This window comes from Pteronotus mesoamericanus, unplaced genomic scaffold (genome assembly GCF_021234165.1).
Source record: "Pteronotus mesoamericanus isolate MK-2021 breed Mesoamerican mustached bat unplaced genomic scaffold, CSHL_Meso_final contig_1242, whole genome shotgun sequence".
Lineage (NCBI taxonomy): Eukaryota > Metazoa > Chordata > Mammalia > Chiroptera > Mormoopidae > Pteronotus > Pteronotus mesoamericanus.
In genome coordinates, this window is record NW_026555053.1 from 1,125,491 (window position 1) to 1,139,834 (window position 14,344).

A 14,344-nucleotide genomic window follows, 5' to 3' on the forward strand; every position below is an offset into this window, starting at 1 on the left:
CCCCAGGACAACAAAAGCAGTGCCCCTCAAACTCCTAATGTGCACGCGGATTACTCGGTGGGTGTGCTGGCAGATTCCTGACCCCTTGCCCTCCCCTCGCGCCCGAGATTTTGACCCCCTACGTCGGGAGTGGGCCACGATTTTGGATTTCCAACAAACTCCTCGGTGTTCGGACTCTGTTGGCCCGTCATCACTGTTTGAGCAGCACAGCCCTGGGGAATCCTGGGGTTTGCTTCCAACAGGCCTGACGCGCCCCCAGGCGAGGTCTCCAAGGCCCGTCCTGACCCTCGGGGTCGGCCGCTCAGTGGATGGGCGCCGCTTCAGATGGCAGGCGGGCTTTTCACGGAAGCGCTTGGTGTGTCTGAGGGAGCGAAGGCCGCTGCCAGGCCTGGGACAATACGCCCCAAGCCCCTGCTCGCGACCCGCCCCTTACACAGAGCCTCCAGCGTGTCCTGGTCCCCCGCCCTTGCCAGCTGTCCCTTGTGCATCCCACAGGGTGGAGGGGACAGCTGGAGGTGCCCTGGAATGCTGACTGAACAGCTGCAGCCTCGGTCACTCAGTGGGCCCCTGGCGGTGGCAGAGCTTTGGAAATGCGTTTCCCAGGTGGCCTGTTGGAGTGGGACCCACAGCTGGGACGCAGGGGATGGCAAGGGAGGTCTCTGCTGGTGGACAGTGGCCATGCTTTCGGGGGATGAACTGAATGCTTTCAGAGGAGGGGGCGTGCAGGTGGTCTCATTTAGCTTGTGGCGGGTATGTGAAAACCGATGACAATGACAATTATGTAAATTAGTAGGCACCGTATCCCTTGGGGTCAGGTGCTGGGACAGGTCGCTCTGAGCACTGCTGTGACCAGCGGTCCTGGCTGGGAGGGTCGGTCTGTAAGAATCAGCCCCGGGAAGTTGAAGAGAAACAGGGCGCCTGCCTCTGCGGGGGCGGCGGGGCACCCCAGAACCTCGATTCCCCGCAGCTCTGACCCCTGGCTTCTCCTGGGGTGGCAGAACCAGGAAAGGACCCTAAGGTTTGCCCATGTTCTGTCACTTCATCCTTACAACAACCCTGTGAGGTAGATGTTATTCCCCCATTTTTCAGATGAGGGCATTGGGGCTCAGAGAGGCTGAGTTATTTGGGGCCACATAGCAAGGAAGTAGAGGAACTGGGACTTGGGACCAGGTTTGTGGGCTCGGCTCCCCTCTTCCTGCTGAAGGTCACAGATGTCGGTGATAGGGTGACAGGCAGGGAAAGGCTGCAAAGGACAGTGAGGAGGGAGGCCCAGGGGTCTCCTTATCAACAGCTTAGTCCTTGTCTCCTCCCCCAACTACAGCTCATCTCATTCGAGGCCCCCACCCCGACCTGTCCTTTTATTCCCATGAGGTGTACGCACAATTAAAAAAAAAAAAAAGCCAGGCTTCCCCACCCCCCTGCCGCCACCCCCCTCCCCCCTCCGTCATTGTAAAATGAGGGAAGCAAGGCACTGAGAGGGGAAGCGACTTGCTCACGGTCACGCAGCCGCGGAGAAGGCGGACAGGACTGGAAGCCAGGTCTCCCCCGCCGCGCGCCATTCCTGTCGCAGACTGTGCATTCTTAACACGTTACTAAGTGAGATAATTTTATGTGGGGGAAAGTTAACAGAAGAACGAAGTGTTTGACCAAAGGAGGCGGTTATTAAACTACGACCCGGCCTCCTGGTGGAGCTCCCTGCAGCCACCGGCAGTGATGGGCGCATATTCATGCTGTGACAGCAACGATAGGGCATCGGGCATGCGGCGCGAATCAATTTTAAAAACACGTGTAAAAAAGGCAGGGAGAATATTTCAAAATGGCGGCTTCTGGGAGAGGAGATGGTAAGTGTTATTTCCTCCCTTTCCTTCTATGTTTTTTTTTTGTATTTTCCCAAATTTCTAAAATGCACATTTCACCTGTAGCAGGAAAAATATACCCCTCTCTGTTTTAGTTTAAAAAAATATGGCTGGGAAGCAGCCCCTGTGCCTTCGGTGGGTTTTGGGGGGAGGCTCCGCCCCCTCCTTCCGCAATGGACCACTGGGAGGCGCTAGTTTGCACCTCCAGGGCAGAGTCTCCAAACGAGACCACCGGGGTGTGCGGGTGGGCATCTGTGCCGGAGCCAGGGAGGGGGACCGCCCACAGTCACAGTGCCTCCCAGACTGGCCACGGCCGGACCCCCCACAGCACCCCAAGCACAGCCCTCTGGCGCACGTGTGACGGCCGCGAGGCTGAGGTGACTCTTCCTGCCCCGGGGGGACCAAGTCCACTCCCCGTGTCCATGGGGACACAGAGGCGCATCGTGGGTGGCCTGCCTCAGTCGTCCAGGTGCTGCTCCTCCCAGGTGGAGGTGGGGATGGCGCTGTAAGGGTCCATGATGACCTTGGCACAGCGGATGATCATGACAACGAGGAAGAGGCAGAGGAAGACGAAGCAAGCCAGGGTCAGTCCTTTGTCCACATCCACGTAGACGGGCTCGGGCGTGGGCTCCTCCATCGCAGGACGGCGGCTGCAGGCTCCTCCTCCGGCTCCAGGTCGGCTGGTACCATCTTCCACCCCTGTGGAGAGCCGAGCGTGGCAGGGGCAGGGCGCCCACTCCCTCCGTCCCTGCCTCGGCTCCTGGAGTGACCGCTGCTGTCCCCGCTCCCCCTGAGCCCGTCACCGCCAGCAGCCCTGAATTCCGGGGGCAGTTAGCCGAGCCCCTCCTCCCAACCCCAGGCCCGCGCTGGCCTCCCGCCTTTGGTGGGAGCAGCGGGGATCCACCTCCCACGTCCCCTCCGCAGCTTCAGGAGGACACTTGCACAGGCTTCTGGCTGGCAGGTCCTGGCGCACCTGACACCACGGGGGGCCACGCTGCCCCCTCCTCAGACCTTGTCTCCCTCCTTGCCCGTCCCCAGAGGGCACTGACCTGCTGGTCGGAGTGGTCACCGCTTCATAAGGGCCACGGTGTGGGCTGGCCCCCTGGGTGGGGCTGCTGCAGGAGGGCGGGGGGGTGGCGGGGCATCACAGCTGAGGGCCTGTGCGCGCCGTGACCTTTCCGTGGAGAGGAGGCGCAGGGGCCGGCGTGGCTGAAACAGAGCAGGGCACAGGGCCAGTTACATCCCAGGGCGTCCAGCCCAGACACGACCTGAGCCGGTAGGAGGGCCTGGCCTGCGCAGCTCCTCCACGGGCACCGTTGGCGTAGCCACCACGCTTTATTCTAATGCTGCTTTCTCTTTTCTTCTCTCTTTTAAAAATAATAACTTGAAAAAAATTACGGTAAAACGTGAATAACACTATTGGCCATCCTGACCATTGCTAAGTGTGCGGTTCAGTGGAATTGAGTGTCTGCGTTGTGCAACCAGCACCGTCGTCTGTCTCTAGAACGCTCTTCATCTTGCAAAACTAAGACTCCAGAGTTGCTTTTGGTGGGGGGGAGGGGGCGGCGGTGTTTGAGGGACTTGGTGCAAAAGAAGGGATTGAGAAGTACAGATGGGTAGTCACACAATAGTCGCGGGAACGTAAAGTGCAGTACAGAGAGTAGTCAATAATATTTTAACAACTGTGTACCGTGCCAGTTGGGCACAGGGACTATCAGGAGGACCACTCTGTAAAGTATACGGTTGTCTCGCCACTATGCTGTACACCTGAAACGAATATAAAATATTATTAAGTGTAAACTGTAATTGAAAAAAGTTTTTAGCCCCGGCTGGTGTGGCTTAGTTGGCTGGAGTCTCTCCTGTACCCCAGAATGTCGGGGGTTCGATTCCGGTCAGGGCATGTATGAGAGGCGACCGATCAATGTTTCTTTCTTCTCCCCTTCTTCTCTAAAATCAAGAAATACGTCATTGGATAAGGATTTTAAAAAAACAAAACAAAACACTGACCTGGTCCCCTCTCACGCCATTACATAGACAAAGAGACTAGAACGTAGCGGGAAGAAGAGGTTTTCTCAGTCCCAGGGCAATGGCGCAGCCGGCCGTGGAGCCAGCCCCCCGTTTCCGACCCCAGCCAGGCTGCGCCTCGGGCCCTGTGGGGTCGATCCCATGGGACCCTCAGGGAGGGCGAATGGGCTGGAGCTCCGTGCTGCCGCCTTTCACAGCAGGACCCAGTCCGGCCTCTCAAAGCCTGAGTCTCTGACATCCCGGGCCAGGGTGGCCTCAGGTTAACGGGGATGCCCCACGAAGTGTAGAGGTCAGACCCAGAAGGACCGCCGGGCGGCCCTCCCCTGTCGTCACGGGGCCAGGGTCGGGGCCTGTAACCTGGTGGCAGACCCCAGGGGGAGACGCAGTGTTTTCCAGATCCTTCTGGCTGGAGTGAATGCCAAGAACAGGCACTGAGAACGGACCCGCCTTCCCGCCCTCCGTTGGGGGGTGCTCTCTAACCTTACTGCTCCGTGCACGCGTCCCACCCGGCCCCGGTGCAGGTGAGGGCCCGACGCCGGCCCAGGAGGGAGCTGCCGTGTCCTCGTTGCTGAGGGACTAACCGCCCCCCGCGGCCAGCCCCCGGGTCCCCAACACAATTGCATCGTCCTTCAGCACCAAGGCTGCATAACCACATGTTCCACCTGCCAGCTTCTTGAGGCGCTGGGGGTGAGCTCACTTGAGAGTCAGGGGTGCTGATCTGGGTGAGTGAATGGCCCCCGGGCCGACCCGGCGCACTTGCCTAAGTGTGCGGTTTCAGGGCGGGGGAGCTGCGGTAGATCCACGTGGAAAAGGCCGTGAGTCAGAACATGCCGTCTTTGTCACACAAGCTGGTTGGGAACCTTGGACTCGTAAGAGATGTCATCTGTACCACGGGCACTGCAGCTCCCGTCTGCCAGCACTCGGAGTCCTTTCCGCCGCCGCCTCTTCACTCAGGAAGGAGGCTGCGCCAAGCGCCCTTGCCCGCTTCCCTTGACCTGCCACCCAGAACAGATGTCAGTCCGCACTGCCGGCACGGCCGGCATGTGGGAGCCTCCCGGGCCTCCGGGTGGCCTGGGCGTTGGGGACTGTGGTAAGCTCAGGAAATGCAAAGTTAGACTTCTCCAAGGCGTGGCGGGAGTCACGCTGCTCCAATGGTGCCAAGACACTTTGCCACCCCGGGGATGCCCTTCACCTACCGCCGCCTGGGGCTATTCTCTGAACCAGGCCCAGCAGCCCTGGGGAGGCGAGGGGGGCCACCTGCGGTGTGAGTGAGAGGGGTGAGGGGGGGCGGGACCCTGGAATGGCAGAGTCCTCGCTGGCCGTTGCCAACAGCTGCAGCAAATGTCTTGAACAAGAGGCCAGAGCGGTTCTCTAGGGCGAGGGGGTAGTAACGCATGAAGAGAATCCACACTCTGTGGTGCCATCATCTTCCCCTCTTTCCTGCAAAATTCTGGGAGTAAAAGCATCTCTGTCCTTGGGGTAAACAGTGCCACTGAGAGCCAGTGAGACGGTGTAGAACGTGTGGACTTGGCCGTCTCATACTGGGCTCACCCACCCGTCGCCAGCTCCTCTTCCTGGCACAGGGGCGGTGACACCCGGCCCCCCGGCTGGCGGCTCAGACGCAGCGGTGATCATGGAAGAGTGTTCTGCATGAGTGGAAACCGCCGCGTGGAGGCCCCTGCGGGCAGAGCAGTGGGAGTTGAGGAGACGTGCCCTGGGCCATCTGGACCAAGGAGTCAGGCCTGCTGGAGGGTGTCGCAATGTGCCTGGTTCCGCCACCCTGCTGTGCCCTGTCCTCTGCACAGACCGTCCCTCAGCACCCAGCTGAGCGTCACGTCCTAGTGGCCAAGAGTGTGGGCATGGGAAGATCCATCCAGCATGATGTTATTAATTATCCATCTCTGTTTAGAGTCCTTGAAAGTGTCTGCCTGTTTTCTGCTGCACATAAAGCCGTCCCACGCAGGCTCTGCTAATGCTCCCTCTCCCCTGGGCCCAGCACGCAGGACTGAAGTGAACAGATGAGGCCTGGGAATTTATGTGCACAGCCCCATGCTCAGGACAGCGGGGGACACTGGTGCAGGTTGTGTCAAAATCAACAGAAGCGACTATCATCCTTTTAATCTGGGTAAAAAGAACCGCCGGCCGGGGCAGCCTGACCCAGCGTGGACTGGAGGGGTGGACCCGAGGCGGCCTGCTCCTCGGGCTGGCCAGGGGGCCGTATTCTCTCAGGAGGACGTGCGGCACGTTCCGAGGCCTCTGTTGGCGGAGAAGGGAGGCATCAGGCTGGGCCAGTGCTCTCCTGCGTCTGTGCACCGCTGATGGATGCCGGGCACTGGTCGGCGAGGACCCGGCGGCTGTGCACAAGCTCTGGCCGTAAATATGAGTCAGACCCAGGCACTGCCCTCTGCGATCCAAGCAAAGGTGACACAGGGACTAGGAATCGCATTGCTAACAGGTTCCCTGGGGATGATGGTGCTGCTGGTGCAGCTCCTTCCTGCAGGCAAGGGCAGGTCAACCCTAATGCTGTTAGGCACTGGCCCTGCTACGATGTCATCTGTTTTGCAGCCGCCCCTGTGGAGAGGGACAGCGCGCAGGGGTGAGAGGAGGGACTGGAGCCAGTCCTTGGGTTTTGGATCTCAGCCCAGCGCCACTGACTAGCACGGCAGCTCGGACAAATGATTTAACCTGTCTGGGCCCCAGTTTCCTCGTAGGTCAAATAGGGGTGACGACGAGAGCACCAAGCCCGTAGAGTCGGAGGGTTAGAGGAGTGACGTCGATAAAGCACCGAGAACCGCCCCGCACAGAGGTGACAGTCCACACACCAGCGCTGCCGTGCAGGCGAGGACGGGCGCTCGCGGGGCTCCGGCCGTGGATGTGAAGGCCCTCCAGGCCGGGACCCCAGGCAGCCCACCAGGCATGCTGCTGTGACAGCTGTGTGTGTACCTCAAGACTGAAGAGGCAGTTCGGGTTATTAATTTATAACAAGTAACAACCATTTGTTTTGCTTACAAATCTCGGTTAACTGGGCTTGGCTGGGTGGTATCTCTTGCTAGGAGATCTGACGTGCAGTTACAGTCAGCCAGTGGGTGGGGCTGAGTCCTCTGGAAGGTTCCTTCGCTCACATGTTTGGTGGCCAAGCTGGGAAGATTCACGCAGCCAGGGCCGGAACAGACAGGCTCCGTCGACCCCTGACATGTTAGCCAAAGGGTCACAGCCAGTGTCCCAAGAGAGACCAGCAATGGCCCTGTGGCCTTTCCTCACCCGAACCCTGACTTGGAAGTCACAAAATGTCACTTTTGCCTCATTTGATACCTTGAGGCAGCCACAAAGGCCCACCACGTCCAACGGCAGGGAACATGGACTCCACCGCTCAGTGCGGTGACTGTCAAAGAATTTGGTACATATTTTAAAACCACCCGGAGGCTCTGTCCCTGAAATGCCGCCTGCCTACCTCTGCTGCTCAAATTGCTCAGGGCTCTCATCAACGTCACTCTCCAAGATGTTTCCTTGTCCCTCCCGCCTGTCACCCCTGAACCCCACAGCCTCGTGTTCATGATCCGTTTATTGGGCCTCATTCTCACAGATTCCAGTTACGTGAGCAAGGAGAGAAACAGTAGCACCAAAGAGGTATGTAGAGGTGAGAATGCTGGAGGAACAATGAAAATGATAGTTATGTGCCCAGGATCCTAGGTACTGGTTAGTTCCTTCTTTTACATTCTTCAGTATTGCCCCAAAACCTCCACGGAGTACATCTATCTATAACTGGAACAATCAGAAAAATATCTTTTTCCAGAACAAGTATATTTAAAACTAGATGTTAAATGTTTCTTGTTCTGAACTGAAATCTTAATAACTCAGCTATTCAGCTATGAAAGTCTTTGCCCTTCAAAGAATCACACTGCTACTCCAAAGTCATTCTATAAAAAGGTGAGAAAAGTACCATAACAGATCCGGGATGAACAGAAATAATCTTCCTGATATATAGGATGAAACTGGAGCAGCTTTGGATTTTTGTGGTCCAAGGGTCGTGGTCAGAGGACGCTCTCGCGTCAGATGTGGGAGCACAGGTTCCCCTGCGGCTGTCCCTCCGTGATTCCCGGGGCTGCGCACCGCAGATCGCGCCCGCGCCAGCCTGGACAGCGGAGCTTGGGCTGCGGGCACTGCTGGCAGCTGACTGAGTCGCGGCTTCTGTGGAAGACGAAATCATGGGGCGCCCTTGTGTGACGCCCGTGTTGGAGTTAATGTGTGTCCTAGGTCTACATGAGAAAGAGGACATTCATGTTACCGTTCAGACAGAATGAGCTGTGGACGTTGAGAGATTCGGAGTTGAATTCAAGCCTAATATCCTAGGCAGGCTCAGTGATTCTCCAGCTGTAGACTCAGGGTTCCAGTGCCTCATCATCCCTTCAGAGCTGCTTAAAAATGTGCCTTGCCAGCTCTGTGTCAGGAGGCGTGGCTCAGGCGTGTGGGGCTGGGCCGCAGAATCTGCATTGCTCAGGGAGCCTCCCTGGTGATTCTTTGAGGATGACTCTGCTTCGCTCAGGCCACGTGAGGTGTGCTTTTGCTGTCGGATTCGGATTCCACGCACGTCTCCAGGCCGGCTGTGTGGCAAGCATGGTGCAAGTTAACATTTTCTCCTCTCTCAGCTCCTTCTAAAATTTAGGAGGTCGGCGTTCACCTCTCCATTTGACCCATGGGAAAACCTGCTCAGGGTAGCAGCTGTCAGTGGTGGCGTAAGATCTAGAGGCAGGTCCGGGGAATCTGCCAGCCAGAGGCCCTCGTGCTCCGGCGGTTCTTTGATTTGTGAGGAATTGATTGCTGGGTCTCCCCCTGCACCTTCCCCCATCCCATGGAGGAGCTCTTTCCTTACACTGCCCGTCATCCCCGAACACCTCTGCGTCCGAGATGCCTCTGAGAGGGGTAGCGTTTGGCGACTGGGTGCAGGGTCCCCTCCCTGAACTCACAGGCGGGGAACCTCCTCTGAGCTGGGGTGGTAGCACTCGGTGGGCGGGGAGTAAAGCGTTACAGGGGAAGTCGGTTCTAGACAGCGGTGTCACCCTTGAAACAGGGCAGACCCACCCTCCCCACACCGCCGTGGGTGCCGCGATCTTGCTGAGCTGCACTCTCAGCAGAGACTGTGGAACAAGAACGGGAACGTTACGGAAGTTGCTTAGATCTCACTGGCCGTGTACATTGATTAACAGTCCTGTCTTCTTTGCTCAAGTGGTGAGGGGGCCGCCGGAGAGAGGCAGGATTTTCAAAGCTCAGTTTGCTGAAGGTGGCCGTGTTTCTCTCTCCTGCAGACACTCCGGGTGAATGTATTATTAGCATTTTAACTGGGGCACAGGGCAGGGAACGCATGCTCTGACTGCCACCGAACAGTCCTGCCTTGTGGTTGATGCTGACGGAGCCCAGGTCCTGGCAGTCGAGTCCAGGATGCGCACTCGTCGACCTGTGGGTCCCGGGAAGAAGAGCGCCCTCCCAAACATGAGTTATTAAGACAGAGGATCAGACTGTTTCCAAGACAAGGGTGATCTTGGGAGCTGAGCGGTCCTGCCCTTGATGGGGGTTTAGATGGCAAGCCCATCGGCGCCCTCCAGGGACCTAGTGCTCACAGGTGTTCCCCTGCGCCGGTCTCACTGCCCTGCGACCTAGGACTTAGAGGACGGGCGTGGGGAAGCGGGGGCAGCGCCTTACTCTTGCAGCTTAAAACTCCTCCACGTCTTCCGATGCCTGCAGTCCCCAACCAAATGACATTTCATGAGCCACCACCAGGCAGTGTTGGGAAGGACTGTGGGGCCCCACTCTGGCTCCGTGGGAAGGAAGGCCGTGACTGATGAGCCACGTCTGCCCGGGGCGAGGGAGGGAGGCCCAGCAGACGTGTGCCATCTATCTGCAGTCTTCTCGAGCGCCGGGCGCTCCTCCGAGCCAAGGAGCAGTCACCGGAGCCAGAGGGAGCGGGATACGACAGGACAGGCCATACAGCTCCAGGCCACTTGTTGGCTCCTGGTGCCAACTGCTGGATGACAAACAGATGTCACCATACCCGCCGCCTGTGGTCAACTTGTCATAGCCGCCTGAGCATGAAAATGCACGTCCCTGGAAAGAACATTGTATTTCAACCCGTGGTGTCCGCCATGGGCTGGGGGAGAGCTGGCCTGATTCCTTATCTTTCTGACCCTGCTGTAATCTCGTGGGGGGATGCCGGGTTCCTTCCCCTCATGCCAACCCACGGACAGGAAGCAAATGCCATCTGGCGTCCCCGGAGTCCTGGGAGCCTGGCCTCCCTCCTGGGGCACTCACGCCACCGAGGGTGTGGGAGGGAGGCCCCGGGCGGCGCAGCCGGTGGGTGGCCCTGCTCTGTCTGAAAACAAACACGGACAATGGAGGAGGAGAATGTATTTCAAAATAATATAAACATTAAAGCTGAGTAATTAAGTAATTAAAAATTTTTTAAATGCCCTTAAGCACAGAGAATATATATATATATATATATAAAATCTGTGTACTGAACATGAAATGTGTGCTTTGGAGCCTGTCATTCACTGTGACCCCGGGATCACACTCCCTCTTGTCCTGGGGTCAGCAGGGAGGCAGGACGGGAGGAAAGAGGCTCGAGGCCAAAGCTGTTGCCACCTGATGTCTCCCGTCCAGGACACTGTCCTTCTGTGTGTCCCCTGAAATAAGTTTCCCAGGGGCTCCACCTGGAGGGCCAGCAGCGTCATCGTCCCTGGCGGTACAGCAGGCACCCTCCAGGGACACACAGAGGGAGCCTGTCCCCGGTGGACACAGTAGCAGACTATGCAGGGGGCGGGGCAGGAGGACCCCATTTGTAAAACACCTGCAACGTGCTCTCTCGTATGTGTCGTCAGCGGTGATTTCCGCAGCATCGCAGCCAAGGAGGCAGTCACTCCCCAGGTTTATAAACAGGAACCTGAGTCTCAGAAGGAGATCCGGGCTCCCGAGCAGCAACCGACTGCAGAGAGACCAGTTACGGAGGGACCACTCCCAGGCCCCAAATGTGGACGATGTTGCTTAATTTCACCCTCCCAAGGCGGAACTGGTGATCAGTTTGAGTGCTGACTCTCGGTCCCGATGGGCTCCTCTGGGCAGCCTCAGGGGATGGGTGCAGCACGAAGACTCAATATGCGATGAGCCAGGTTTGCAATACACCAGCTCTCCTGCCCTGACCTAACCAGGGGGAATTCAAGGTGCTCATCAGGAAAATGGGGCTAAGAACTGTTACTCTGGGAATTAACTAGGTCTATAAAATACTCCGCACATAGTGAGTGCTTCACCAGTGAGAGATCTGAAGCTCCAAAAGGCAGCTTATTCAGGTCGCCTGACCCAATGCTGTCCCTGCCAGCTGCGGACACCAGGGTCCTTCTCTGCTCTGGACACGAGATAACTGACTCACGGGGCTGGTCCTGTGTTGTCGGGAAACGCTTCTGCTCCCGTTGGCCAGGCCCTGATCGTAGGAAGGCTATGGTGCACTTGAGGAATCGTTCCTCCCAAAACAGTTCAAATGTTTGGAAATGTTGTCACTCCTAATGTCTTAACATGAACTCAGTTGTCTGAAAAACAAAAAAATTTCACTGCCATGGACCATTTCCACAGCTTTTAATGCCAAGAATCAGCGCATTATAGCCTTCCTCCCCATCAGAGCTTGTTAGAAGCACTGACCTCAGAGTCTTGGACCAGTGTCAATTTTATAAGCACTGTTCTTTTGATTGTGGCCAGACAGGATAATTTAAGGACATTTTCCTTGATATCATTTTGTTTTCCATTTAAATCATGGAAATTGTGTCAAATTTGAATGATGCCATATGTAAAACCACGTTAGGACTGCAGATATTGAGTCTGTGCTGGGATAGCATGGCCTGGTAATGTAAATATTTGTTGGAGAAAGATTAGCAAAGCAGTATATTCAGAATTGCTGCCTCTTCCATTAACTCAGCAAAGAAATAAACTGGGAAGATATTGGATTCTCTAAATCATAACTTATAAGCTGTCACTGAGCTGCTTCTAGCTGAACTATTTTTGGGGGGCTAATTAAACTTCATACGATTTTTTAAGCCCTTATTCCACCATAATCTTGTTTATTTTAAATTTATATCTCAAATATCCAATGGCTAGAAATTTGCTATAACTTTCCAGACTCATTTGAGTTTAGAGTCGCATTAAATTTCATGCATTCATTACTTTCCTGTCGTTCAGAAATAAAAAATGCAACTGGAAAAAGTGATTGGGAAATTAATCGTTTGGAACGAGAATATATGAATGCAGCGATTACACAGAATAAACGAGCAGCCTACCCACAATTTGTCTTTTAGATAAATGTGAAGTCATTGGTTTCAGAAAAATTTTCCAAAGGTAAGCTTTTGCTTGCACCGTTTTCCTCCTGATGTGTCCTCAAAGCCGGTGTGTATCTTATGCTGAGCCATCCCTGAAAATGTGGCTGTGATCCAAATCCAATTTGTAAGTCACATCGAAGGCCTTGGGTGTTTGGCTCTATGATGTCCTAAGCCCCCTTTTTAGGTTTGTAAAGACGGGAGATCAGGTTATCACGGTCTGTGTCAAGAGGCCGCTTAAGGACAGGGAGGGTCCAAAGGCACAGTGACCTTACCGAGCATCTATTGAGAAGGTGCATCACCTTCTCAAGGTACATCGTGGTCCTTCCCTCTCTGAACTTTCCCTTGGGCAGCACAGACTCTTACAAAATTCAGTTCTATAATACATCCCCCCAAATGCCACCCAGAGCCAGTCTCCACTTCTCCACTGATAGGGGATGAAATACCTGAAAGGCGTATTAGGCTTTTCATCGCAGATCAGAACCAAACCCAGCTGAGACCTGACATGTAGAAAGGCTGCCACCCACAGAACTTTTCCCAGAAGTTACATCAATTGTGACCTTCACCGGCTACGCCGGGAGAAACCGGTTCTGTGTTACTGTCAGCCACAAGAAGGAACTGCATCTTCGGCACTGAACTTGACAAGAAGAATTTCTAACTTTGATTCAGTGACAACTCACACGGCTCAAGCCCCTCAGCGGCAGAGGGGCCTAGGATCCCTGGGTGGAGAGCGAAGGCTCAGCAGCGTGCTGGTGCCGGAACACAGCGTTCTCCCAGGTGTGGGACCCGCACCGACAGCCCGGCCGGGGCCACTGCAGTCCCGGCCGCCCAGGGCTGCGGCGGCCGGCCGGCCCTCCCCGCCTCGGCCGGCAGGGCGCGCGCCCCCGAGGAGAGGTCTTGGCCCCACCTCAGGGAGCAGACTCTCCGGCGGCGGCCCGGGACCCCCTGCGCGCCGCCGACGACCCTGCGCCCCAACCGGCAGGCGCCTGGCGGGTCCCGGGTGCCCCCGCATCCTTACCTGGCGAGGCCTGTCCCGTGCGCTCTCGGGGCCCTGGCTGGCTGCGGCTCCTCCAGGCTGGGGTCGGCGGGGCGCAGGGGCGCTGCCAGGCCCGGCTGGGCGCGCGGCAGCGCGGCTGCGGCTGAGTCAGCGCCCCGGCGGTGCGGGCGAGCACGGACCAGCCGCCGAGAGGGGGCTCTGAGCGGAGCGGCGGCCGGCCTGGCATTTTAAAGGCGAGGCAGCTGGATGCCGTTCAAGCGGAAACGCAGGAGAAACTTCACCCCCGGCCAGACAGAGCGTGGGCCGCGCGGGGAGGGGGCCGGGAGCCCCTGGCAGGCGCACGGACCAATCTGGGCGTTCAGATATTTCATTTACGGAAGAGCAGACACCTCTCCCCAAGCCTCCGCCTGCATTATGCTTAATACCCAGACATTTCCACTAAAGTTAGGATCACGGCCAGGAGGCCGCTTTGGAAACTCTGGTCAATGCAAACTAGACTGGAGAAGAAAAAGGTGTGAAAACGCTGAAGTTGCGCCTTTGTAAAACCAATATGTATATTTGCCTTTTTTTTTAAACAATTGGAAAGCAGGAGAAAAACGGTTACTATTTGCAGCAGAGAAACAGACCAAATAAACAGTATCCTTGTGCTTGCTGCCCTCTTAGAAATGTGGATGAAAAATCTCATTCTCATTCATAGCAAAACCACAACTAGATAGAGATAGAAACTTATCTGGGAATATGTTCTATTTTGTATAAAATTTCTCATCTCTCCTGAGGGACTAAAGAGGACTTGTGTGTATGGACAAATGATTCTTATTCTTAAACAAGGAAATAACCGTATCAAACCCTCTTTAAATGTAAAGTCCATACAATCTCTATCAAATTCCAAGTAGAATTATTTTATTTTATTTTAATCTTTATTGTATTTTCCCCCCATTACCATTTAATCCCCTTTTACCCTCTCCCCCACCAAGTAGAATTTTGTTTTTATCTTGACACAATGATTCCACGTCTTGTGTGGAAGGATAAAGAGAGACAGCCCACAAAATCTTGATGAAGAGATTATAAGGCCGCGTAGCCACGCCAGGTACTAAATTGAAAGAACACACACACGG

The 14,344-nt window shown here is 55.8% G+C and overlaps 1 protein-coding gene across 1 annotated transcript; it reads right to left on the minus strand.

Moving 5' to 3' along the window:
* Nucleotides 1–1,610: 1,610 nt before the first annotated feature.
* On the minus strand, nucleotides 1,611–13,293 carry CTXND1 (cortexin domain containing 1). Its single transcript, XM_054588384.1, has 3 exons — nucleotides 13,251–13,293; nucleotides 2,906–3,065; nucleotides 1,611–2,555 (listed from the first exon to the last, which is right to left on the minus strand). The coding sequence occupies exon 3, from the start codon at nucleotides 2,491–2,493 to the stop codon at nucleotides 2,314–2,316; it is 180 nt and encodes a 59-aa protein (XP_054444359.1). The 5' UTR covers nucleotides 2,494–2,555; nucleotides 2,906–3,065; nucleotides 13,251–13,293; the 3' UTR covers nucleotides 1,611–2,313.
* Nucleotides 13,294–14,344: the final 1,051 nt, after the last annotated feature.